This window comes from Microplitis demolitor, chromosome 5 (genome assembly GCF_026212275.2).
Source record: "Microplitis demolitor isolate Queensland-Clemson2020A chromosome 5, iyMicDemo2.1a, whole genome shotgun sequence".
NCBI lineage: Eukaryota > Metazoa > Arthropoda > Insecta > Hymenoptera > Braconidae > Microplitis > Microplitis demolitor.
The window spans coordinates 2420381-2442723 of record NC_068549.1 but is presented as its reverse complement, the minus strand read 5'-3'; the positions used below and the strand labels follow the sequence as shown (position 1 = coordinate 2442723).

General features: G+C 30.5%; 6 protein-coding genes across 9 annotated transcripts; 1 reads left to right on the top strand and 5 right to left on the bottom strand.

Annotated features, from left to right (window-relative positions):
• Nucleotides 1–41: 41 nt before the first annotated feature.
• LOC103577184 (uncharacterized) lies at nucleotides 42–20062 on the top strand. Its single transcript, XM_008557733.2, has 9 exons — nucleotides 42–59; nucleotides 197–549; nucleotides 858–1211; nucleotides 1627–1963; nucleotides 2058–2254; nucleotides 10458–10660; nucleotides 11238–11437; nucleotides 19283–19536; nucleotides 19593–20062. Exons 2-9 carry the CDS (start codon nucleotides 316–318, stop codon nucleotides 19902–19904), a joined length of 2091 nt encoding a protein of 696 aa, XP_008555955.1. The 5' UTR covers nucleotides 42–59; nucleotides 197–315; the 3' UTR covers nucleotides 19905–20062.
• LOC103577183 (uncharacterized) lies at nucleotides 2272–9911 on the bottom strand. 4 transcript variants are annotated; one of them, XM_014441659.2, is made up of 4 exons: nucleotides 8977–9911; nucleotides 8778–8899; nucleotides 5363–7227; nucleotides 2272–4956 (listed from the first exon to the last, which is right to left on the bottom strand). In XM_014441659.2, the coding sequence occupies exons 3-4, from the start codon at nucleotides 7047–7049 to the stop codon at nucleotides 4565–4567; spliced, it is 2079 nt and encodes a 692-aa protein (XP_014297145.1). In that variant the 5' UTR covers nucleotides 7050–7227; nucleotides 8778–8899; nucleotides 8977–9911; the 3' UTR covers nucleotides 2272–4564. The 4 variants fall into 4 exon arrangements, with proteins under 4 accessions (XP_014297145.1, XP_014297147.1, XP_014297144.1 ...); XM_014441661.2 differs by having other exon boundaries at nucleotides 8778–8887; XM_014441658.2 differs by having other exon boundaries at nucleotides 8778–9103; nucleotides 9167–9911.
• LOC103577182 (uncharacterized) lies at nucleotides 11491–13319 on the bottom strand. Its single transcript, XM_008557730.2, has 4 exons — nucleotides 13102–13319; nucleotides 12974–13040; nucleotides 12517–12854; nucleotides 11491–12061 (listed from the first exon to the last, which is right to left on the bottom strand). Exons 1-4 carry the CDS (start codon nucleotides 13139–13141, stop codon nucleotides 11757–11759), a joined length of 750 nt encoding a protein of 249 aa, XP_008555952.1. The 5' UTR covers nucleotides 13142–13319; the 3' UTR covers nucleotides 11491–11756.
• LOC103577181 (uncharacterized) lies at nucleotides 14037–15224 on the bottom strand. Its single transcript, XM_008557729.3, has 2 exons — nucleotides 14902–15224; nucleotides 14037–14828 (listed from the first exon to the last, which is right to left on the bottom strand). Exons 1-2 carry the CDS (start codon nucleotides 15179–15181, stop codon nucleotides 14437–14439), a joined length of 672 nt encoding a protein of 223 aa, XP_008555951.1. The 5' UTR covers nucleotides 15182–15224; the 3' UTR covers nucleotides 14037–14436.
• Nucleotides 16455–18589, bottom strand: LOC103577180 (transmembrane protein 182). Its single transcript, XM_008557728.2, has 2 exons — nucleotides 18318–18589; nucleotides 16455–17613 (listed from the first exon to the last, which is right to left on the bottom strand). Exons 1-2 carry the CDS (start codon nucleotides 18451–18453, stop codon nucleotides 17108–17110), a joined length of 642 nt encoding a protein of 213 aa, XP_008555950.1. The 5' UTR covers nucleotides 18454–18589; the 3' UTR covers nucleotides 16455–17107.
• A 7-nt stretch (nucleotides 20063–20069) lies between the features above and the next one.
• Nucleotides 20070–21864, bottom strand: LOC103577185 (deoxyribodipyrimidine photo-lyase). The gene is made up of 4 exons (XM_008557734.3): nucleotides 21716–21864; nucleotides 21532–21658; nucleotides 21146–21474; nucleotides 20070–21077 (listed from the first exon to the last, which is right to left on the bottom strand). The coding sequence occupies exons 1-4, from the start codon at nucleotides 21785–21787 to the stop codon at nucleotides 20097–20099; spliced, it is 1509 nt and encodes a 502-aa protein (XP_008555956.1). The 5' UTR covers nucleotides 21788–21864; the 3' UTR covers nucleotides 20070–20096.
• Between the last annotated feature and the right edge of the window lie 479 nt (nucleotides 21865–22343).

Here is a 22343-nt window from a genome sequence, read left to right as displayed (position 1 = left end):
AATATCACGTGTCATGAGTGTGAATGTAGCAAACAAATTTAAAATTATAAATAAATAGAGTAAATAATTAAAAAAATAATATTTAAAAAAAAATGCAACTTCAAAATTTTTTAAATGCGCATTTTTTTTAAATTTAATTTTATTAATTTACTCTATTTAGCTGCTACATTCACACTCATTTATTTTTATTCTAAAGGCGGGAAAATTTAAATGTCGGAGACTTATGAGAAAATTAATGACAACATTGACAGGTTGGATACCGGTGAAATTTTATAATAATTTTTAATTGGTTTTGATATAAATAATAAAATAATAATGTTTTGGAAAAGTGGAATTTTGAAAAATTACTGCAGGTTTTATAAACCATGGAAAGTAATTGAAAAAAAATTAATTCATAATGACAGATTTATTTATGGAAATGAGGTTATTGTTGGTAAAAAAAATAATTTGCCAATTGTTGCATTAGAATCAACAATAATAACTCATGGGATGCCTTATCCAGATAATTTTATAACTGCAATAAATATTGAAGCCATTATAAAAAAACAGGTAATTCTTTATTTATTTATTTATTTATTTATTTATTTATTTATTGATAATTAAAATTAACTTGGGTACAAGATAAAAATTACATAAATCATTAATCATAAAGTTTAGTTTCTTTACTAGGATTTACTGGAGTTCTTCATATACTTGAACGAGACCCAATAAAGAGACAAAACTTTTTGATTAATGATGTAGTAGAACATGTAATTTGAATTCTGTATCCTCGGAAGTTTTAGTGGATTATTATTATTTTAACAGAGTCTTTATAAAATATGTAAGGGATGACGTAAATAGTCTATTGTAAATTATAGAATGTAGTACCGGCAACGATTGGAATAATTGATGGTAAAATCCACGTGGGAATGAATGAAGAGCAGATCCATAAACTAGCAAAGTCAAGTGCCGTAAAATGTTCAGCGAGGGATATTTGTTCGATAGTCGCTGGTGGATTTAATGGTGGAACGACAGTAGGAGCTACTGTTACACTGGCCAACTTGGCAGGAATAGCTGTGATGGCAACTGGTGGTATCGGAGGTGTTCATAGGAACGCTGAAAGTACTTTCGATATCAGCTCTGACCTGATTGTTCTCAGCCAAACTCCTGTTTCAGTTGTCTGTGCTGGTGTCAAAGCTATTTTAGACATTCCTAAGACTTTAGAATTCTTGGTAATCTTTAATTATCACGCATGCTGTCTTTAATTACATAATAAATATTTTTAAAAGTATATTGTGTGACAAGGGATGAAACAAAACGATTTCATACCAGGGTGAAGTTGGCTAACAGCAGTTTGAAATCGTGTTTCGTCCTGAGTTACACACTAGATTTTTCATGATGACCGGAATTGGAACTCAAAGTTACAGTGTCAGCAGCTAGTCAGATACAAGTTAATTTAACTATTAGCATAAGTATAAATTATCATTAATGGTCTAAACAAATGACAAGTATCAGTGTTCCCAAGAGACGAAACAAGTTTGTTTCTGTCTGCTGGCTGAAGCCTTTCGACCGGCTGTAGAGACACTGAAGCTTCGTTCCGATGCTGGTATCATGAAAAATGTCATTACATATGATCAATTTAAATAGGAAACACATGGAGTGCCAGTGATATCAATAGGGACTACAATGTTCCCGGCATTTTACAGCAGAACAACTGTCGACAATATTAAATCACCAGTGACAGTACCAGGTGCTCGTGAAGCCGCGCAATGTATAAATGTCCAGCGAAATATGAAACTTAACTCAGGTTCAATATTCGCTGTTCCGATTCCTGAAAATGCAGCTTTCGATCCTACGGAAATTGAAAAGTTTATTGAAATAGCGCTTAAAGAGGCGGAACTTAATAAAATAACTGGAAAAAATGTGACTCCATATCTTCTTCAGAGAGTCACTAAACTCACCGCCGGAAGATCATTGCTATCAAGTACGTAATTTAATTTTTTTATTCAAAACAAATAATAATAATAATAATAATAATAATAATAATAATAATAATAATAATAATAATTTTTGATCAGATAAAATACTTATCGAAAACAATGCAAAAGTCGCCGCAGACATCGCTACTGAACTTTCAAATTTATCCTCGTCTCAATCTAGTCCCACTACTGGTTCATCAGCACCATCAGCAGCTGTCAATCAAAAGGATCAAGTGGTTGTTGTCGGAGGGGCTGTTTTAGATACTATTTTACAAGTGGAAGAGCCGGTTATCAAAGTAAATACAAATTATTTATACTAAATAACGAATTATTTATTTATTATTATTATTATTATATATATTATTCATATAATCGAGATTAATATTAATCGACTTACACGCATACGTTAGTTTTTACATGACTAGCATCATCACCATTATAATAAGTACAGTATTGGAGCAATTATTTTTTTTCAAATCTTACACTGCAAAAAATTTACCGAGTGAACGCGAATTGAATTCGGAGTGAATGCGAAGAAGATGATTATTTATTTAATTCCCTCGGAATCCAGATCACTGGGAAATCACTCCACTGATAAACTAAACTCCGTATTTACTCCGTACGCAGAGTGATTTTTTTTAACTCCGCGGAGAGAAATCGGATTCAAATAAAATTCAAATTCACTCGGAATTTTTTACAGTGTACTCACAACACTCGGTATCATACGCGCAATGAGTGTGATGTTTAAACCGCGCACTTAATAAATTCATAGATATAAATATATATACTTATATTTATATATATGTATATATATAAAAGCAAAGCAAGGATATAAGAAAGCAGTCTTGATAATTTCTCTATTATTGATGGTTGACGTTTTCCACACTCATATATTTATACATTCGTCTCTACATACTTACATACATCCAAATATATACTAATTATATAAGCTTATTTTAAGATTTACACAATTTTTGTTTTACGATCGTACACAAGTACAATACATATACATATTATAGCATTTTTATTGATCTTGTTATTACATTTCTACTTTAAATAGACCGCATTCTGTAAAACTATCATAACATTAATATATATTTTTAAATATCATATATTTATAAAGCAGGCACTATATTCAAAGCTCCCATCTCATGTTTTATTAAGTACTCATTTTACTCATTACATTTTAAGTGTTTCTTTTTATTGTTTTGGGTGCGTAAAGTAGCTAAGTACTATCTGTTTACGAATGACGGCAGGGATTAAAGCTTCCATGGAATGGTTTAGTCTAAATAACTATTTTTAAACAGCTTCATACTTTTCTTTTACAATGAGATGTTCTATACATATCGCGATAAATTTTAAAAAACTAAATTTCAAATAATAATCAACAATAAAGCGCAGCCTTGTCGCAAAAATTTCCGCGCGCAATTATTGTTTTTTATTTTTCATTTTCATTTATATTTTTTACGTAGAAGAATATGAATTACAAACATATCTACATTACTGTACTTAAATTTCTTTTTTTTTTTTTTTTAAATTTTCTTCTTCTTTTTTTACTTTTTTTTATACAATTTTGGTTTAGTGTATGAGCCTTGTTCAGCAATTATTTACACAAACAAATTTATTTATATAAGGAACTCTCTTCTCTCACACTTGCTTAAATTAACTAAAGCTTTCAGTACGCACATGTCTAAAATTAGTTTCGTAAGCATCATCAATTATATAATTATAATGTTTTTTTTAATCAACTTTTATTTGCGCAATTATAATTTAAATTCTTATATTTAATATATATTAATTTTGGTCGTTCTCAATAATAAAGACAATGAGGTGAAAATAACTTTTACATGATATTTAACTAAACTCTTTCAAACTTTTGTATTTCCGACTACTATACGCGACACTGGAGACATGTGTAAGTTTCCGCGCGCGGTTTTTTTGGAAGCCGCGACTTGGCAGTAATATCTTTTAGTAATGACTTTATACTATTCACTTTATTCACCTCAGAATCACTATACACTAGTATTATCATCTTAAATATTTATATATATAATTAATAAAAAATAAGTAAATCATCACAAATAAATTTATAAGTAAATATGAGTGTGAATGTAGATAGTAAAGTTAGCGGACATCTGATAATTTTTTAAATTTTTAAATAAATTTAAATGTTTATAAAATAAAAATAAAAAATACATGTTTAGACAATTCAAAATTAAGTATATGTATTTTTTTAAATTTTATTTTATTAATTATTTACTATATTTATTTATAAGTTTAAATTTGTCTGATGTCTGCTACTCACACTCATAAATAAAATTTATAATAATCACTACCCTGCAATATTATTTATAATCGATAGAATCGAATCCGTCGCAAAAATTCTCAGTCTTTATCATTTATTTTTTTACAATCACTTTCACTTACAAAAAAAAAGAAAGAAAATAATTAAAAAAAAAACAAAGATTAATTATATGTATTATTATTATTGTTATTATTAATTAATTATTTATGTTAATCTATTTGTGAAAGCTCGAAGCAAGCTCGACAGGTCTATTAGTTCTGTAAAAAAAACGATTAAAAATTTCCCGGCACCATCTCCATAGTCAAGTTCGTTTGTTTTGACTGATGATTTTTACACCGGGATTACTGGCGATTTGGGGACTCGAGGCATCACCATTTGATATCAGATACCGCCGGTTGAATTCGCGCATTTCGTAATTATTGTTACCATTGTTTTTGTTTTTGCTGTTGTCACGCATGCTGGTGATCAGCGGATGATGGCAATTGCTGCGCTGGGTCACCGGGGGTGTTGGGGTTGACGATTCCTCGAGTATCAGAGCACAGTGGCTGTTGGTATCGCTGTCGGCTCCGGTGTCTTGCTGCTGCTGGATGTTGCTTGTGTACAAAAATGAGTGTTTATTACTAGTCGGGTAGTCCTGGTGATGGTAATTAACTAGCTGTTGAGCTGGTGGCAGTTGAGGTATATTGTTGTTACCTGTTTATCATACAAAACACATACACATCCTTAACTTTATATTATTTTTATATAAATGTGCATGATGTGCATGAGTGATGTGGTAATTTATTTATTTAAAAAAAAATAATAATAGTAAATAATAATAATAATAAGTTAGATACCATGCAAGCCTTGGTGCGCACTAGAGGATTTGCTACTGAGTGAATAAATATTTTTTGCTTGTAGGAAAGCAATGAAGTGAATGATGGCAGTGATTAATTCCTACCGAAATTAAATGATGATTTGTTATTATTATTATTAATGACAGCATCAGCGGTACAAAAAGAGGATACGACAATTGGTAATGTTGTGCGTCTGGATCCACCCATACTACCGCCACCACCATAGTACATGTTACTATTGTCCATTGAATAATCACCCATACCTGTGATTGATGCCATTGCCGCAGCATTGTCACCAGCACCGCAGCTACCAGCGGATGATCCCCTTTGATCAGAGCCAGTCATCATCATCATTGTCGTTGTATTGGTCGCGGTTGCTGCTGTCAAAGCTGTAATTGTTGTCGTAGCGGCTGTTGTCGCTGCGGTATTTGCCGGTGGTGCGTGAATTGGCTGACATAGTGATTGAATGTACGCTGATGTTGCAGGCGGCGGTGGTTCTCTGAGCAACTTTATCTTTTGTATCATCTCCCTTATCTCGTATCGGAGAATTCCAAGGAAACATAATTTCGCAAATGCCATTACGCAGTAGCCGAGGACAAATAAAAAATCCGCTGTTTTTTTCAACCAGTTCATCAAATACTCCTCGCAGCCATTAGCGAATGGTTGTTGACATCCACCACCACCTTCGTCTCCAACATTGTTGTTATTATCATCATTATTACTACCAATTCCAACGATATTAATGTTTGTATCATTAATGTTGTATATTATATTTCCTTGATTGGTTTTACTGTCAAAAACAGTCGTCGCTGTGATAGTGTCCTTGATAATTGTTTCGACAACTGGACAACACGTGTCTGGATAACTGAACTGGCCATCAAAATCATTCGGTCCAACAATACCGCAACAAGAAAAATCCCTCTGTAATTGATCCCACTGATCGCTGAACCGTAAATCTCTCCCGTACTCCAATTGTAATCTCAATCTCAAACTAGGTCGTAATTCCGCTCGTATTCTCTCGAACCGAAATATCCAAGCCACCCCGATAATGGTATCACCGAACAGCAGCGCAAGCAGGAGTATCCAATAGGCATTGAGGAGCCGTGCACTGAGACGTCTTGCGGCAATGCAACCGAGTAATTGTACGAGTCCCAATTGTGTGGCGAGGGCGAGATAAGCGTACAATGCCGTTGGATCCAGTGCCCGCGGTACCCCGGGTATTAAATACCGACGTGGATCACCGGTAAATACCAGAGTACGAGCAACCGCTGCTGCCAAACCGAGAGCACTTCCAAGAAGAACTATATTACAAGCGTATATCCATAATCGATAATATCGCATCGCGACACCTTGACCAGGAGGACAAAAACGTCCTTGTGAGGCCGACGAGGACGTCGTCGTACCCGCACCCGCAGCAGATGCTGCTGATGCCGCGGAGGATGTGCCTGTTATTGTTGTGCCTGCGGTTGTCGTCGACGCGGTTGTTAAACTGTTTGTTATAATTGTCTCTTGATGTCTTTTGTTTTGAAATTTATCTCGTGCCAATAATTGTTGGTCGTCTTCAGTGTCTTCGTCGTTATAAGTGTTGTTATTATTATTATTACTACTATTATTTTTGTTATTATTATTAGTAATTACAGTTTTGTTGTGATAGCAAACGCTTGTACGTCGTAATTTATCTTTATCACTGTATATATTATTATTATAACTATTATTACAGTAATGCGAATTATCAATTGGTTTAATTATATCAGTTGGATTAAACTCGTTGTCACAGCAAATTTGCTGTAGCAGTAACTGCTGATTATTATTATTATTATTAATAGTATTATCGTTAATATTATTATTATTATCTTGTTTTTCAAAATAATCGCACAAATAATTAGTCTTATTTTCCAAAGAGTATGTCGACTGTGGGGCGGTAAGACGTTGCAGCAGCATCACCATCATACTCTATCAAATTTCTCAAATAATCTCTTAACTCTATCGCTTTTATTACTAATAATAATAATAATAACAAGTTATTATTATTATTATTATTAATATTATTATTTATTTGCCGGAATTTCGAGCTCTAAGACTGGACCGTTGTCTTATCACATGAGCTGTATGTTGATCAAGTAATGCCCTGTAATCCAAAAATATTAAATTATAAAGTTAAATTATTTAAATTTGAAGTCATCTGAGAATGCCCGCCACTTTTTAAAAATTTAAATTGTCATAAACTTTTGAAAATTTTATCAATTGATTAAAAAAAAATTACTTACAATTGACATCAATTGGGAGTTAAAATAAATTTCAGTAAAATTTATTTTCCAAATTTTGTTTAACTCCAAATTGATGTCAATTGTAATTAATTTTTAAAAAATCTGTACCTCGGCGCACTTTACTACTCCGTTGTCTTTTTTAAAAATAAATTCTTCATTATTTTTTTATCATTAATAAAATTTTGATACTCTTACGACAATTTAAAGTCATTGAAGTTTTAAAAAGTGGGTAGCACTGTCTGGGAATGGACTTAAAATAATATATATATTAAACTATCCTTATTTGCTAACAAATGTCTTAGTCTCACGCGCGAAGGCGACGACGATATTCATTTGAATAAAAATAAAAAATCTATAGTTAATCAAATGTCACCGGGTGTGTATTATACCCAGTAATATCTGTATTATATACATATCTTTGATTGTATTGTGTATTATCATCGATCCAATTGCTGTTACATTTCCTAAAGCACACAATGGCACTATATCGTGCGCGCGGTATATTAATGTCGCTACTCTTGCCAAGATATTAAATATAATTTACACTATCACGTGTTTATGTTCTTTATAGAGGCAATATCTGTACGTGTAAAATTACAACACACATGCATTGTTACTAAGTACATTACATTGTCATCGAATTAATCAAATAAACTCGGGAGTACAAAATAAAATTTTTATGCGCGACAATAATTTTTAAAATATTTATTTATATGGGTATCGAATATTTGAGTATATAAATGCATGCGTGATTGATTGACTAATTGGTAGACGGCCAGATTCCGATAATTAATTAATTTAAAAATAATAAATTTTATAATTATTATATCGTTATGCAATATACCCTTTGACCTCTATTTGCTTGCCTAGAACTCCCGCCGAGTTTGCAACCCTAAAATCTATATATATGTATATGTATATGTATATATGTATAATAAACAGATATATAGATATATATATTACGAAAAGCCCTTTACGTCTCTCCTCTTTGTATTAAAGCCTCCGTCCCGCAATCACCTACTTTTTTTACCCTCGTAAACATGATTTTATCTTACGACCAAAAAAAAAGTAATATAAATTTCAATCACCTCTTCTCTTATTTCTCCACCCATATTTTAACCGCGCGATAAACATCAATCGATTAAACCAACTCACATGTAATATATATAAGCTCCAAAGTTAAACACTATGCTTATTAAAATAAAAGCTTCAATAAATTTCGTTATCTCTAATTATAAAATCCAAATCATTATTATTTTTTTAAATTTAAATTTAATTTTACTTTTTTTTTTACTCCATTAATCGGCGGGTTTATTTAAGTCAGTAGTGTAGATAAAAAAAAGTCGTGTAATTACATTTTATTAATTATAACTATGTTAAATATGATAATTGAAAGATATATGATACTAACCATATAATTGAGATGTCAAAAAACCTTTGGATAGATAATATCTCTGTTGTCTAATGAATGTATCAGGACGACCGGCACCGCCGCCACCCCCGTCACCATCACCATCCTCGCTATCACCACCACTTAATATTATTACACTGTTACAACTAAAGTTACAACTACCACTGTCACAAAGTAATAGTTTTATAAAGTGTATTACCGAGTAATCATTTCCCGTTGATGGGTGCAAGTCCGTTCTCCAGTTCCAGATCATTTATCTTGATACATTAATTCCTTAAATAACTTTCCTGTACTTTGTTTTTCTTTTTATTTATTTTACGTAACACCTGATGAATAAAAAATTTATCAGGTACTGTATAAGTATATATTTATAAATGATCGATAATCACCGGTAGATTGGGTAATTACAAGTCCAAGCTGATGCAGCTCCGAATAAAAAACTCCAGGGTTCGAAAACTAAAATAGTTAATTTATCAGACGACAATTTTTTATTATTTTTAGATAAATCGAAGCTCTTAACTTGACACATTATGGATATTCATTTAATATTTTAGTTATTAATAAGTTTTTACTTGCGTGTTTGAAACTTTTTTACATGAATTTTTAACGGCGATCTACAGAGTTCTGTAGATTGGAATAAAAATAAAATGACATCACTGGTAACTCTATGTATTATATCAATAATTTTTTATCGTATTGCACATATGTGTGTTCGTGTATGTGTTTTATTAGAACAATGTCTAATAGCACACACTGAACTCGGAAAGGCCAATCTCGGGCACGAAGATGGCGCGGGTCTTTACGAATTGTCACACAAACACCCACACAGCACACACTCACAAACACTAATCAATTTACGTATTGTTATATTATTTAAACATATTTATGATAATAATACCGTCCACTCAAAATATCCGTCAATCAAACTCGAAATTTTCCTTAAAATTATTACCCGACACTCGTGTTACTGAGTTTTTGCGCAGACAGTTTTTACCCCAATGCTTTTATAGGAAAATCCGCTTCGGAGCTTATGTGGAAAGCTCATTTGTCGTGGTGGTCATCATCGTGACCATTCCCTGGCTGCTGTGTCGACCGCTACACAGTAGCGCCTTCAAATGTACTTGCAACTGCTCTGTGCTTTTATTTAACATGAGCACTGAGCTTACAATATTGAGAGCTTGCGCACAATATCCATCTCTATCTATATCTATCCTGTAATTATTTTTTTAACAAACGTTTTTTTTATTTCATCATGAATAAACAATTTATTGAATGAATAAAACGATATCTGATTTTTTAAAAATAAAATTTATGACATCAATAAAATCTTGAATTATTTAAACGGCGGACTTTTATTATTGAATTTATTAATTGAATCGCGTGTACAATAAATACTCTAGATGTAAGTACGAGTAAAAGTAACAGTGGATTTGCATAGTTATTGTTATAATAACGAGCAAGTTTAAATTTAGCTAAGGACATCCACCTTAACATTAATTTTTACATAACGTTTTATTGGTCGCGTTATCGAATAACGAAACAAGACAATTATGAGTAATTACTGCTAAAGTTTAATTTAAACTTTTAAAGTTAACTTTTGTTTATTAAATAATTTAGTGTTGGCTATAGTTAGATTTACACAGTGGTAACAATTATTTATAAGTTTATTTGTTATTTCAGTTTGACGGACGGACAAACAGAGGCAAGAGTCGGAAAAGCTACGGAGGAGTTGGCAGAAATATTGCGGCAAGTCTTACTGCGCTTGGAGTCGAAAATACGAAATTTATTACTGTCGTTGGTGACGATGAACCGGGGCTTGAAATTTTTGGGAAATTTGATAGAGGGGGTAATATTAAAAAAATGGGCGGAAATATTACTGCAAGGTTTCTATATAATTTTTTATTAAGGGTATTTTCAGACCCCCCTCTCCAATTTTTTAAAATATTCAATTACTTTGCATGATAAAAAATTTACTCCGAAGTTTATTTTAAATTTAAATTCCGGATCGGAGTTAATTTGAATTGAAATAAAATTTGTAATTACTCTGAATTTTTTATAGGTCGTGCTGTTACTCTATTATTTAAATTTTACTAATTAATTTTTAAAAATTACTTACAGTTATCAATTAGAAGACAAAGCGAAATTTGGTATAAAATTCGTTCCCAAAATTTGACATTTCAAATGAAATTGACATCAAAATTTTACTGGAATTTATTTTTCAAATTTAATTTAACTTCTAATTGATGACAACTGTAAGTAATTTGTTACCAAATTTATACCTTGGTGACAATATTGCAACTGACCTGTATTTTTTTCCATTAACGCTCTAATTTATTTTTAATTAATCAAATTTTAACAGTATGAGTCATTGAATATTTTTAAAAACTAGAGTCAGAATGCCCTTGATTGACTAATTAATTAATAATAAATATTAATTATTTTTAAAATTGTACGCTGCAGATACACTGGAGTGATAGACGTGAACGGCGAATGTCGTTTTGGATTTGGCGAAATGGATATTTTAAACTCAATCGACCCGAGCTTAGTGCGAGATAATCGATCGGCATTTGAACAAGCGAAACTTATAATTCTGGACGGTAACCCATCATTGGAAACGATCAACGAGGTCATCGACATTGCAGTTAATTGCCTGGTACCAGGTAAAGTAAATCGTTTTAACTTATTGCATGACCTAAAAAATAATACTTTAATCTATTCTCATTGCATATATATTTATTTTAAAAACATGCAATAGCTATTATATACTCGAAAATAATTTACGAGATTTATAATACCTTATAAATTACAACTTTACATTATTTTAATAATTAATAATAGCAATAATTATTATAAGTATAAAAAAGTGTGTACTAAAATATCGGTGTTCTTATTTAAAATTAACACTCGTGGCGCGAATTAATAGTACAAAATATGGACGGCTTCGATTACAGAGTAATTAATAAGTTATATAGATATATTTTATACAAATCCTCCCATGCGGTGATGGGAACTGTGCTGTGACCCAAAGTGGGAGCCATGATGTGAGCCATGGTGGCTTTGAGGGTTTGGTTGCATTTGCACGACTAAATTACGCGATTGCTTGCGTAGTTTGTAACCGGCACGGGCATCGAGGTAGAGGAAAAATGCCCCAATGATGTGGAACATGAATGAAATTACTGCGAGTCCGTATGACCATGATAAGTAATTGAAGTTCGGGTAAAGTAACCAATCACGGCGCCAACATTGACCTCCGAAAATTGCGACTGCCAGAAACAGGAAAGTTCCTTAAAGAAAAAAAATTTGTTTTATAAATTTTTCCACATTACAAATTAATTCCAAAAGGATTTATATTTTTCGCGCCTTTTTGGCTTTAAGAAAATCTCTAAAGTCAAAAGGGCATATAATTTAAATTATATGCATCGTAAAAAATCGGGAGTTAATTCTGAGCGGTTACAGATTTTATTTAAATCCTCGTAAACTCCGAACTAGAGTTTCAATTTTAAAATAAACTCTTTTTTGGAGTGAATTTCACTCTGAGGGCATTGAATAAATATAAAATTTTAAGATTTCAAATTTTCAGTTTTAGAACAAGTGTACACATGATTTGCAACTAAAAAAAGAAAAGTTATACGCCTTGTCGTTTTAAATTCAATGACTAAAGTTACAAGTGTATAAAAATCTAAGTCTTTTGGAATTAGTCACGCGAAATAATTTATTTAAATAATAATAGTATATTTACCAGCTATTAAATCACAAATAAATGCAGTAGAAGATAATATCCACTCGTATCTGAGAACGAATCTCAGAGGCCAACGAACTAAAACTAGAGCTATGATCGTTTGGCCAAAAAATGATAATAAAAGTGCAACAGTTACGAAAAACTGTACAGACATGAGCCAAAACGGAACTAGCCATTCTCGTATCATAAAAAAGTCGTTTGAAAATATGTGATGACACCCATTGAAGAGGGTGTCCAATTGATTGTATGGAAAACGAAAATCTTTGAAGCAATATTCCCATAATCCCATGTGTTTAAAATCGCTGAAGGTTTCTTGGTATGACTGGAGCCAGTACGGACTGTAAATGAGTTATTATCATTATTACTATTGTTATTTATAAATAATATGAGAAATAACCCAGTAGTATGGGTTACCATCGAAGATTTAATCGTACAACCAATAAAAAAATATTAATACCTGGTGAATGACATAACGAGCAAAACACCTGCTGCGTAAGTTATTAATCCCCCAAATACCATTGCATCTAAAAATATATTAGTGTTAAATATAAATTTATCAATTTATTTATTGTTTTAATTGCTTACTTGACGCTCGGTGATAGTCCTGATTATTTTGCGACCCCATTTTTTATATTTATTATTAATTATTATTATCAATGGGAATATTAATTAATAATTTTTTAGTAATTCTGCAATTACTACAATTGTCAAAAATCAAATTTTAATAAAAACAATTAGTCAGTATGCCACACCTCACATCATATGTATACATATACATATATATGTGTATTATACTATAACATGAATGGCTTTTTACACTATAGTACTCGTAAAAAAGTTTAATTAAATTATTTAGTTGCGCGCGCAAGTACACGTACTTCCATCTGTCAATTTTTCCCGAACTTTTACTTTTGAAATAAATATTTTATAATTTACAAAAAGTAAAAGCTGTTATTATTAATAGATTAATAAATATGAAACTTAATTATTTATTTATGACGATTGATAAATTTTTCGAAGGTTTTTCTTACTTTTATGTTACCAGTAATTTAGTCAATGACGTTTTTTATAAATGTATGACATTTGTAATAATTATGAAAAATTTTCATTTGAATGACAAGACCATCACTGATTGAATAAAATAAAGTGTAAGTAATTAGGTCTCTTATTTTCAAATTTGAATTTTTAATAATTTTTATATTTAAAAATTAAATTTAAAAAAACGCGCGTATTTTTCAAATATTTAAATATTTTTTAATTTTTCTAATTACACTTCATATAATTCAAAAATTTTTTTCATTTCCGTCGACTACATTCATACCCTTTTTTTTACAACCTAATAAAATAAGAGACCCAATTATTTGTACAAAAATATGACATTTAAAAAAAAATAAATTTTTAAAATTTTAAGAGAAGTCAATAATTGAATATCAATAATCGATAAATAAATAATTTACTCCTTTAACTTACATAATTAATTAAATAAAAATAACTAAGACATAAATTGTTATTAAAATTTATTTATTCAAAATTTAAAATTAATTTTTGATATATTACAAAAATAACGAATAAAAAATTTATTTTATTTGTAAAAAATAAAATAATCGTAGAAATATCAAATAAAATTTTTTACTAATTACGCAACACATTTTTTACGTGAATAATTATTTGATAAAAGTTTTATTCACAGCTAAAGTATGTATTTATATTTATATATATACCTAATATATAATGGACGGTGTCTTTGTACTCTCAAGGACGGATTTGAAGAGATTATTTTAATGTCGTAGTTCACGTCGTTAATTACTTTGAATCTCAGTTATTACTTTTTTAAAATAACAAACTTACGGACTAACTACTTAATTAATTAATTAATTAATAATGATAAAATAATTATCATATAAAATATAAGCTGTCGTTTTACGCTGTCGGTGAGTCCATTTGGAATCGCGTTTGAGATTCTTTAAAATACTGCAATTTTTTTTTCTGAACGTCCGCTTCAACGAGGAATAAAATAGCGGCAATAATTGTTAATATACTGCCAATAACACCGATAATAAACGACCATCCTAGGAAGTTATTTTCATGTCCTGGCATCCATCCATCTCCATTTCCTAGACAGGCGAATATTATTACAGCGATACATCCGGAAATTCCAGCCAAAAGCAATAAGTATCCAATTACTTGGATCAATAGCACGTAATTTTTTTGTTCTGGATCACAGCAGAGTGTAAAGAGCAACACCAGCACAAATGACACGACTATTCCAAGGAAACAAACCGTGAAAAAGAACTGGGTCGCTACCATGAATGCTGTAAAAAAATAAAATAAAATAATCAGTTGATAATTATCAATATTATCACTTGTGACTGAAAAAAAACTTACGGGGTAAAAGAAAACCTCTGATATCAGAATACCCGGCAGTGAATGGATCATAGACCCAACGACACCCAACAAAAAATCTCGTTGGTGCACTCGGTGGTTCCTGGGGGTTACCCAGGGATCTAAAGCAATGGGTCCAGAGCCCCAGCTTATCAACCCGTGCACCTGTGATTCTGGTGTCACTTGTCAGCCATGAAGGTGTCCCAAATGCAACACAAACACACACTAACGCGACAATAAACACTCCTACCCCAGCGTTTCCTGACAAACTTCTCTGCTTCATTTTATCAGAGTTGGTGTTTAAATGACACCAAGTAAATGACTTTAAATATTAATAATTTGTTTAAACAAATTAATTTAAGTCGTATGAGTAAACTTGTCGCAACCACACCCAGAAGTAAACTGAGATGTATGACACGTGTAGTTGCGCGCGCGACAAGGCTGAGTATGTAAAAAAAAAGTATAAAAGATCAACAATATCTAAGTCAATGTTGCTGTTGTTGTTGTTGTTGTTATTGTTACTGTTGGTAAACTGTTTATTCTTTAGCTCTGGACTCTCTCTTGATGGGTTATGGGCTTGGTCTGATGCCAGTCAGTGTCATGCTTGTGGCCAACTTCATTGTATCAATATATTTATACATGTATGTATAAAGACCAAACAATGTGGTGATAGGTATAGGTATATGTTTCCCATACTCACACTGTCATAATTCAGGACACTGTGACTCCATGCGAGTCATCATTCACACAAATACACACACAGAAATATTTCTGTCACCATTCAATGTTATATTATGTATTATTTTTTATAAATATAAGCAAATGGATACTTACATAAATATCTACATGTACATTTAAATTATGTACTACTATTTCATCATTATTTTTCCCACGATTTTTTTTTTTATTTATATTAGCATGTTAGTCATCTTTTATTTCTTTGCACTACTTTGAGACCAGTATTTTTTTTTTTTGGTATTGGGTTATTTTAAATTACATGAATTATTGACCTGGGGTATGAATGGTCAGGACGTAACCTGGGTGACCTTTAATTAAAAATTTTTTTTATTTCAAGATATTTTTTAAATTTAATTTATAGATTGAAATAGATAAATTAATTAATTGAAATAATAAAGATTAAAAAAGGCGCCAATTTATTTATTATTAATTTTAATATGAATTTTTTTAATTTTATTTATTTAAATTGAAATTTTTAAAATTGCGACTTGTCAGTTACCTTTACGCTGATATTTTAAAAAGAATTTCGACAGGAAATAATATTATTTTTTTATAATTTATTGTTTAAAAAAAATCAAAAAATTATTAGACGTCGGCTAACCAGGGTCACATAAAGAAAATGTACGTCATGTATTAAGAATTTGAAAAAAAATTTTGTTCAATGCAGAATGAGTCAGTCGTTTGATTCATGGATCACTGGAACTGTCAAAAATAAGTAATTTTTCTTGAAGGAAATACATAAAAAAAAATAAGTGATTTCTAGGTCAACAAATTATTAGTATTAAATTTTTTTTATTTAAAAATTATTATTAATTTAAAAAAATAATTACATAAGTCGCAATGTAAATAAAAGTTGTATATTTTTATAAATTTGATTGTTTAATTGATATGCCAACATATAAATTTATATGCGTGTATCGATAAATATGTGCCGAAAAAGTTCCAAATTATAATTTTTTGAACTTTTCAGAAACGGGTAAAAAATACATTTTAAAAATTTCTTTTTTTACTCAAAATTCGCTGATTTAAATTTCTAGATAAACATTTTTTTTACTATCAAAAGTACAAAAGTTCCACTCAAAGTTCGAATCTGTCTCAAGTTTAAAAGTTCACATGTCGAACTTTTTTGGAGCGAGTTTTTTTACACGGCGCAACTAAAAGATATATTTCCGGTAACATTTTACAATGAATAATTAAAATATATTGAGTGCATTATATTCTATAAATGTCAAAAATAGACAAAAAAATAAAACTTGATTATTTTTTATAATATATACAATGAGATTGATAATAATTTTCTATATTTAATAATAGAAGACGTAATGGACGGATTAATATTAGTCATAAGTCAGTCTTATTCATGTAGAGTTGACGTGTCATGACTGACTTTAAATTCCTTAATATTATTATTATTACTATAATTGTTTTTAAATGTCGATTAAAAACAAATCAACACAAATTAGTTATCTTATTAAATATTTGTGTGATGTGCTCTCGGTTCGTCAATTAAAATTTTTTCAGTTCGCTTCCTGTGTCGTCTTCCCTCAATGAGGAACAAAATGCCAGCAGCTAAATTAGCAAAACTTCCTACTACTCCTAGTGCAAAAGACCAGCCGATGTCATTGTGCTCCCAGTTGGGCATCCAATCTCTCCCATCTCCATACATTCCAAAGACAATGACGGCTATTATGCCACAGAAACCTGATAAACAGAGATTCGTACCCATTGCCCAGAGTAGATGGAGATATTTGTCGTGCTGTCGCGAGCAACACATGTAGAGAGCTGCCAAAAATGATCCGACTAACATTAATGTGAAGGAGAGCGTGAAAAAGAACTGGGTGGTTACGAAAAATCCAGGAAGTAGGATTTTGTGAATAATGTAGTACTCTTCTTCAAACACCCACCAGCATCCGGAAAATTTAGTGTCATACAAATGATACGTGTCTTCGAAATTTTTGAAACAAACTTGCCATAGTCCTGGAATTTTAATTATAATTATTATTTATCCTTGATATTTTATGACAGTAAGCACAGCAGACAATTTATAATACTGAAGTTTGCCAACGTCTTATAATTTTTGAATTTTTTTTAAACGATAAATTATGAAAAAAAAAAATATTAAAATGAATTGCAGCTGTAGTTTTTTCAATTTCCTACATGTGCATATTTTTTTTTTTTATTTTCTTGTAATTTGGTGAAAAAAAATCTGAAAATTGTTAGTTGTCTAGAAACTTCAAGATCATGACAATTTTTTTTAATTTTCAAAAAAAGAAATTCTATTTCAACTATTTTTTTAAATTAAACATTTTTTTTGAAATATTAAATGAAAATTCTCAATTATTAGTCCCCTCCCTTATATATTATGTAAAAAATTATTTATTTTATTACTTATTATTTAAATGGAGTCTCGGAGGCTGACCGTGGATTTTTTACTCCAAATTTATTTGTTTTGATTTCGATAATTAAGAATATGATTTTTCATCAATAATTGTACATATTAAATTACAAATGAATTATTTTAGCATTAATGAAGAAAATTTCGAGTTTTTTGTGGCAGAATTTATGAAAAATAATTTTTCAAAGGGATGAGGACTAGTTTGTTTATAAAAATAAAAAATTGTCAGACGTCTACTACTTTCAGTGTCATAAATAATAAATATAAAAAATGATAAAATAATTACCTAGATTATGGAATTTAGGATTTTTTAATTTTCCATCAGTTTGTAACCAGTAGGGTGTGGTGAAAGCAATAATTATAAATATAAATCCCACTAATGTAAACGCTGCTGCTGTTTTTCCAGTTTTAGATTTCCCCATTTTTTAAATTTATTATATTTTTATTTTAAATTTATCAATTATCCAGCGCAAATTATTACAATTATTTAAAAATAAATAAATAATATATTATTTTCTGTCAACAGTAACAATTAATAGTGTCTATGTTGTAATTACAGACAAAACGTACTATACATTTAAAAAATATACCTATAGAAAATTCTATTAAATACAATCTGAAGTTAGCCGCTTAAGATTTGAATTAGTAATTTTAAAAATGGCGAATTTTATTTAAAAACTTCTAATTAATTGAAAAGTAGTTTTTAAATTAGTTTTATATTTTTAATTTAATATTTAAAGACTTTTTAAAACAAGTAATTATTTGTTTTTATTATTTTTATGACCTGCGCAGTAGTGGCGCAATTTTTAAATAATTTATAAGCTATTATTAATTACCAATAATATGAAATTCAAATTACGAGTGTAAATGTAGCAGACATCAGACAATTTATAGTTTAAATAACTAAATTAATTAATAAATTAAAATAATGAAATTTTAAAAAAAGGCGCGCACTAATTTTTTATTGATTTAAATTTTTATTCAACTTACATTTTATTTATTTATTCAAAAATTTGAAAAATTGACACTTGTCAGTCACATTCACATTCATCTCAAATTCACCGACGCCTAATAATTGAATTTTTTTAAAAACAATAAATTATAAAAAAAAAATATTTGAAACAATTGCACTTACAGTTTTTAAAATTTTCCACATGTGCATATTTTTAGATTTTTTTGTAATTAATCAGCTGAAAAAAAATTTTTAAATTGTTGTTTGCTAATCTTAGGATCGCAAATTCAAATTTTCAGTTTGGTACGAGCCAACGGATGTCAAAAAAGCTTGCAAAATATTTGAAAATGACAAATGGAAAAGCGTTTTGCGATTTGTATCGCCGAATGTCAAAGAATTATTTATTATGTCTGAATATTTTTCGATAACTAAATCATCAATGAAATCTTTCAATGAAGACGACATCGATATCAATGAAATAAAAGAACTGACTGAAAAATTAGCAGAATATATTCCTGTTGTATTCACAACAATGGGCTCTAAGGGATTATTGGTAAGCACGATAAATTTAAGTGTAACCAGTTTTAAATTTATTCAAAAAATTACTAGGTTGCAAGAAAGGCAGAGCAGAATGGATTGCACGATTTCCTTGATCTCCAAAGAAGTATTTCAAGTCAGTGTGAAGTAAAAAGTAAATTTTATCCAGCTTTGATGAATCTTGACAAGCGAGAGTTGACGCAAAAGAAATTTAGCGTAAGTGGATGTGGAGACTGTTTAGCTGCTGGAATAATAACTGGAATGCTGGAGCAAATGGATGAAGAATCCTGTGTCTCACTCGGTCTCCAAGCAGCTGCGGCTTCTCTTCAATCTTTAGAATCAGTTCCTGCTGAAGCGCTCAATCAGCTTGTCCAGAAAAAATGAGGTATTTAAGTAAATAATTTATAAGATAAACCCATAATATATTTTTTTAAAATATCAATTTTTTCTTAAACATTTTTTATGTGTCATTTTTTTTAATACTACGTAATAATTAAATAAAAATATGATGTGTTCATGTAAACTATACATATAAATAATACAAATAAATTATGAACCGATGTTACTTGAGCTTTATTATTTTTTCTTAAACATTTTTGATATGTCATTTTTCTTGTTAACTACTTTACCGTCATACTTTCTAACAAAACTTTTAACATCAAACTTCCTCTCGCAACCTTTGTAATTCATGTACCTAATTTTACCAAACACTGATCTCTCCTTCCATCCTTGGTCGTGGATACCGCAGATGGACCACATGCACCCGACGTAACCATTGGGATCACGTCCGTCCATGCTGTACTTGTCATTGAGATAAATCGCCCAAGCCAGAGCGTCTTCCGGTGACGGAGTCCACTCTAAAATCTTCTTGGCCCAATACATCCTCAAGAACCCATGCATCTTTCCTTCCCTGACCATTTGGTTCTGGGCAGCATTCCACAGATCATCGTGTGTCTGTGAGTTCTCAAGCTCATCCCGAGTATAAATATACTCCCGTTTGTCCTTCCTGTGCTGGTTCAATGACTCAATAGCCCAAGCATTGGCTCCTTCAACCGAGTCATAGTTTTTGTTGTAGAAACAAAAATTGTCACTCAGCTCACGTCGGATAATTGATTCTTCCATAAAGTTTTCAACGGATTCTTTGTGCTGCTTCTTGTATTCTCTCACTTCCAGGATAACTCGTTGTACTGATATCTGTCCAAAGTGGAACCAAGGTGACAATTTGCTGAGAGCATCTTCTGTTGGATCATTACGCTTGGTATTGTAATTTTTTAAACGTTTTGTTATAAATGATTCCAATTCCATCAATGCTCCTCTGTATCCTGGTTTGCACCAGTCAACTTTATCTACAGTACGATCTATTTGGACATCTTTCAATGCATTTTTCCAATCGATCGTTGGTATTTTGAATGCGCTATCATGCGGGTGTTTTATTAGAGGCGGAAATTCAGTCAAGTACTCAGGTAACTTTGTGTTTATTTTTCCTCTTATTGTTCGTGCTCCGTATTCTAATTTGTCTGATGCTACCCAACAAGGCACTAAATTATGTCCGTCAACCTGCGAAATTCAAATTATTTCAAATGGTTTTATAAATGATCAGCATTAAAGGGCAAAAAAAAAATTACCTGGCAAAGAGGCACATCTTTAGGAATTGAATTCTTCAAATCTTCGACCCAACCGCTTGGAACTCGCAGTGGAAAAAAATCAACAACAAGCGCGCCCATTTTATGTTTTTTAACCAAATCCAAAACAACGACATTGGGAGTTCCATGCAAAAGATGAAAGCTGATATTCAAATCTTTGCAATCATTTGATACTTCTTCAAGTGATTCAACGAGAAACTTATAGTGTCTCAAAGTTGCGTCAAGGAATTTTGGTAAAATGCAGTAGCAAACATGTAGCGGTAATTTATTTTTTAGCGCAAGTTTTTGAGCAAATAAAAATGACCAATTATCTGGAATTTTAATTTACAATTAATTAAATATATTGATATATTATATATTTAAATTACCTTGAACCCTGCCTTCACGAAACATCCAGTAAAGAATTCCCTTTGAATTTTTAGCGACTTCGTCGACGGCAGACAATACTTTTACGCGCTTTTTAATGAATGGAAAATTCAAAATTGAACTTGCAGTCTAAACAAATTTAATTATTTATTAAATATAAAGAAAATATTTATAATTATTACTTACATTTTTCCTCTTTTGATCGAGTTCGTCAATAAAATTCGACGATTTGAATTTTTTTTTCTGGGGCTCAGACATTTTTTAAATTTATTATTTTTTGTATAAATAAATATTGACAACAATAATTTGAGGTTAAAAAAAAGTTTTAACCGCGAATACTAAACACAACAAGTAGATCTAGATGTTTTTAAAATTACAGTGTTGACAGTTGATGATAAGATATTCGGTATGAATTTTTTTTACTGCTGTTGGTAGCAAGATTTGAATTTGGCGCCACAAGAGGGCGCTGCGCTTCACATTAATTCCGAGAGTGACGACAAACACTAATGCAATGAATGCTAGTAAAACTCATTCAAAAAAATTTAATCATTATCAGATTCACAAATCTAAATACGATAAATATCTACATATTTATATATAAACAAGAATATAAATTACATATTCTCTCATCCGTGATGTAAGTAGACATTTAACTCTGATTCTTCAAATTCAAATAAAACAGATACTGAAGCTAGCCGAGGTCTAATAATTTTTAGATTTTTTTCAAAATTCGAAATTGTAAAAAAAAAATATTTTAAAAAACTGCATCTAGTTTTTTAAATTTTCTACGTCTGCATATTTTATCAGTGAAGGT

Bases quoted from the DNA above. Each gene is read 5' to 3' on its own strand.
- LOC103577184 (XM_008557733.2), top strand. From the start codon at position 316: ATGTTTTGGAAAAGTGGAATTTTGAAAAATTACTGCAGGTTTTATAAA. The intron at 550-857 runs GTAATTCTTTAT...TGTAAATTATAG, and splicing joins AAGCCATTATAAAAAAACAG to AATGTAGTACCGGCAACGAT. The intron at 2,255-10,457 runs GTAAATACAAAT...TTGTTATTTCAG, and splicing joins TGGAAGAGCCGGTTATCAAA to TTTGACGGACGGACAAACAG.
- LOC103577183 (XM_014441659.2), bottom strand. From the start codon at position 7,049: ATGATGGTGATGCTGCTGCAACGTCTTACCGCCCCACAGTCGACATAC. The intron at 4,957-5,362 runs GTATGGGTGATT...TATGATAAACAG, and splicing joins GGCAATGGCATCAATCACAG to GTAACAACAATATACCTCAA.
- LOC103577182 (XM_008557730.2), bottom strand. From the start codon at position 13,141: ATGGGGTCGCAAAATAATCAGGACTATCACCGAGCGTCAA. The intron at 12,855-12,973 runs GTATTAATATTT...ACTCATTTACAG, and splicing joins CTCGTTATGTCATTCACCAG to TCCGTACTGGCTCCAGTCAT. The intron at 12,062-12,516 runs GTAAATATACTA...TTTTTCTTTAAG, and splicing joins TATTTGTGATTTAATAGCTG to GAACTTTCCTGTTTCTGGCA.
- LOC103577181 (XM_008557729.3), bottom strand. From the start codon at position 15,181: ATGAAGCAGAGAAGTTTGTCAGGAAACGCTGGGGTAGGAGTGTTTATT. The intron at 14,829-14,901 runs GTAAGTTTTTTT...ATTTTTTTACAG, and splicing joins CAGAGGTTTTCTTTTACCCC to CATTCATGGTAGCGACCCAG.
- LOC103577180 (XM_008557728.2), bottom strand. From the start codon at position 18,453: ATGGGGAAATCTAAAACTGGAAAAACAGCAGCAGCGTTTACATTAGTG. The intron at 17,614-18,317 runs GTAATTATTTTA...TTAAAATTCCAG, and splicing joins TCCTAAATTCCATAATCTAG to GACTATGGCAAGTTTGTTTC.
- LOC103577185 (XM_008557734.3), bottom strand. From the start codon at position 21,787: ATGTCTGAGCCCCAGAAAAAAAAATTCAAATCGTCGAATTTTATTGAC. The intron at 21,475-21,531 runs GTAATTTAAATA...TTAAAATTCCAG, and splicing joins TCGTGAAGGCAGGGTTCAAG to ATAATTGGTCATTTTTATTT. The intron at 21,078-21,145 runs GTAATTTTTTTT...TGAATTTCGCAG, and splicing joins AAGATGTGCCTCTTTGCCAG to GTTGACGGACATAATTTAGT.